Source organism: Mytilus edulis, chromosome 9 (genome assembly GCF_963676685.1).
Source record: "Mytilus edulis chromosome 9, xbMytEdul2.2, whole genome shotgun sequence".
NCBI lineage: Eukaryota > Metazoa > Mollusca > Bivalvia > Mytilida > Mytilidae > Mytilus > Mytilus edulis.
Window position 1 is genome coordinate 83,001,858 of NC_092352.1, and position 1,883 is coordinate 83,003,740.

At 31.1% G+C, this 1,883-nt stretch overlaps 1 protein-coding gene across 2 annotated transcripts in view; it reads left to right on the forward strand.

Annotated features, from left to right (window-relative positions):
• The first annotated feature begins 376 nt into the window (after positions 1 to 376).
• The window catches only part of LOC139489189 (chromobox protein homolog 7-like), a 14,951-nt gene continuing 13,444 nt past the window's right edge, over positions 377 to 1,883 (forward strand). Inside the window, exon 1 of one of the 2 annotated variants that reach the window (XM_071275372.1) lies at positions 377 to 1,723. In XM_071275372.1, the coding sequence (XP_071131473.1) occupies positions 1,655 to 1,723 (69 nt within the window). In that variant the 5' untranslated portion in view covers positions 377 to 1,654. The remainder of the gene's footprint in view (positions 1,724 to 1,883) is intronic. The other variant, XM_071275373.1, reaches the window with a different exon arrangement.

The following is a 1,883-nucleotide window of genomic DNA, read 5'->3' on the forward strand; positions in this document are numbered from 1 at the left end:
ACATGTATCAACATTTTTACGTACATGAAAATCGTACATTGATCTTTGTTTGTTTGTCTGTTTGGGGTTTTATTTTTATTTTTTTATTTATTTATTTTTTTGGGGGAGAATAAACCAAATTATTACATAAACCCATGCTAAAGCAACGAAAGGACACAGGACGAGTTACGGATCAGCTTTAAATTACCTTTTTTTTTAAATTATATACTGTATATATATAAAGTGCATAGAAAATCAACCTAAAGATGTTAGCGTAGATTTGATTCGTAACTTCCTCCCCGGCGCCGGGGCTGGAACCTGTACTTTACTTTCTAACTTCTACGACACCACCGCCTAGCATTGCGTATATATATATGTGTGTATACTTATAATATTTATTGAAAAGAAAGGTTCTTCACCATGCCCAAAGCCTACAAAACAAGTAGAATTGTTTCATGTTTTATCCGGAAGTCACACGGATTTGAATATATACATGTATATATAGTATGGAAATATATTGTTTCAATTATAATTTCTATATATGTATTTTATTCCGCCTCTTTTTAACAATAGTTTCTTCAGTTATTAAATATCGTAAATACCGGTGGACAATTTCAAACAAATTTTAAAACTTCCTTGATAAAAAAAAATATGAATTTCAGTGTAAGTTTTTGGAAGTTTAAAATTCAAAGACGGATGCAAACGGCCGATTAATAATTATAATTTAGAAAGAATTTCTCAACAGCTGAAAAGTCACGCTTCTTTTTATTTCTAAAAGGACAGGTTAAATCTGAAACAAATTGTGTTACATCCTCATACATTTTCATAGTGACCACATGCCTTCGTGTGAATTAACCAAATGTTGCACATGTTTGTTCTTTTGTGAAAAATTCTATTAAATATGAAAAGGGCGGGACACCAGCTTGGACAGGTGCTGCGTGATGCTTTTCGTCTGTCGCGCGCTGGCCACGAGCTTCTTTGTTCGTTTAAGTTCATGAAAATTGATATTGATTTCACTTTAGAATGACTCTTAAATTATTTATTTTGTAAAAATGAAAGCTTAGTAATAGTTTATGATTCATTGATTGAATAAAAATGCAAATTATTCGTAACGTATGGAATTGTGAATTTATATGGATTTTTTCACGATTTAAAAATAAGACCATAATTATTGGTTGTGTTATAACAATATCGATGATTCGTCTTTCAGTTTATCTCAATTTCGTCATTTAATCTTAATCACTCTGTCTATAAATCGTGTCATTTATTTGCGAAATACTGACAATTGATATATATAGACTTTTATAGAACTTTCACGAAGTTCTATTTAAAATTCCACTTCGTATTATTTTCGTTCTATTTTTAACTATTTGTAAAATCTTTAAAAACAGTGACTACATTTCTGCTGATTGTGATATTTAAAGTCATAATTTTCCATTGATCGAATTCCCCGGTAACCGGTATATAAACTCGTGACTTAAAAATTAATTATCCATATTACATATATCAGCAGTAGTGAATATTCATATCATATAAATAACTTCCTATCGTCTGTTTACTAATGTTTTGTGTTGACCTGTGACGTCAGCAGTCAATAATACTGTGCGCATTGATCCGTATTTACACCTGAGGCAATAGATCGTTTTGCGTTGTTGTTGTAAACATTCACTACGCAATGGAGAAGCAGACGGCATGTGAGCTTATTTACCGCGCTGATTTTATCAGAAAGCGAAGAGTTAGAAAGGTAAGAAATAACTTTTAAATAATTTAAATTCTTTTTTTTCATCCGTTTGTATCTTTATTTTGGAATGACATGCATTTTATCGACTTTTTTTTCTATTTTCACGCTTGTCGGCATATTGCGCAACGGGTTACACAATTAGTACTCTTTCCTTTAAGTGTAC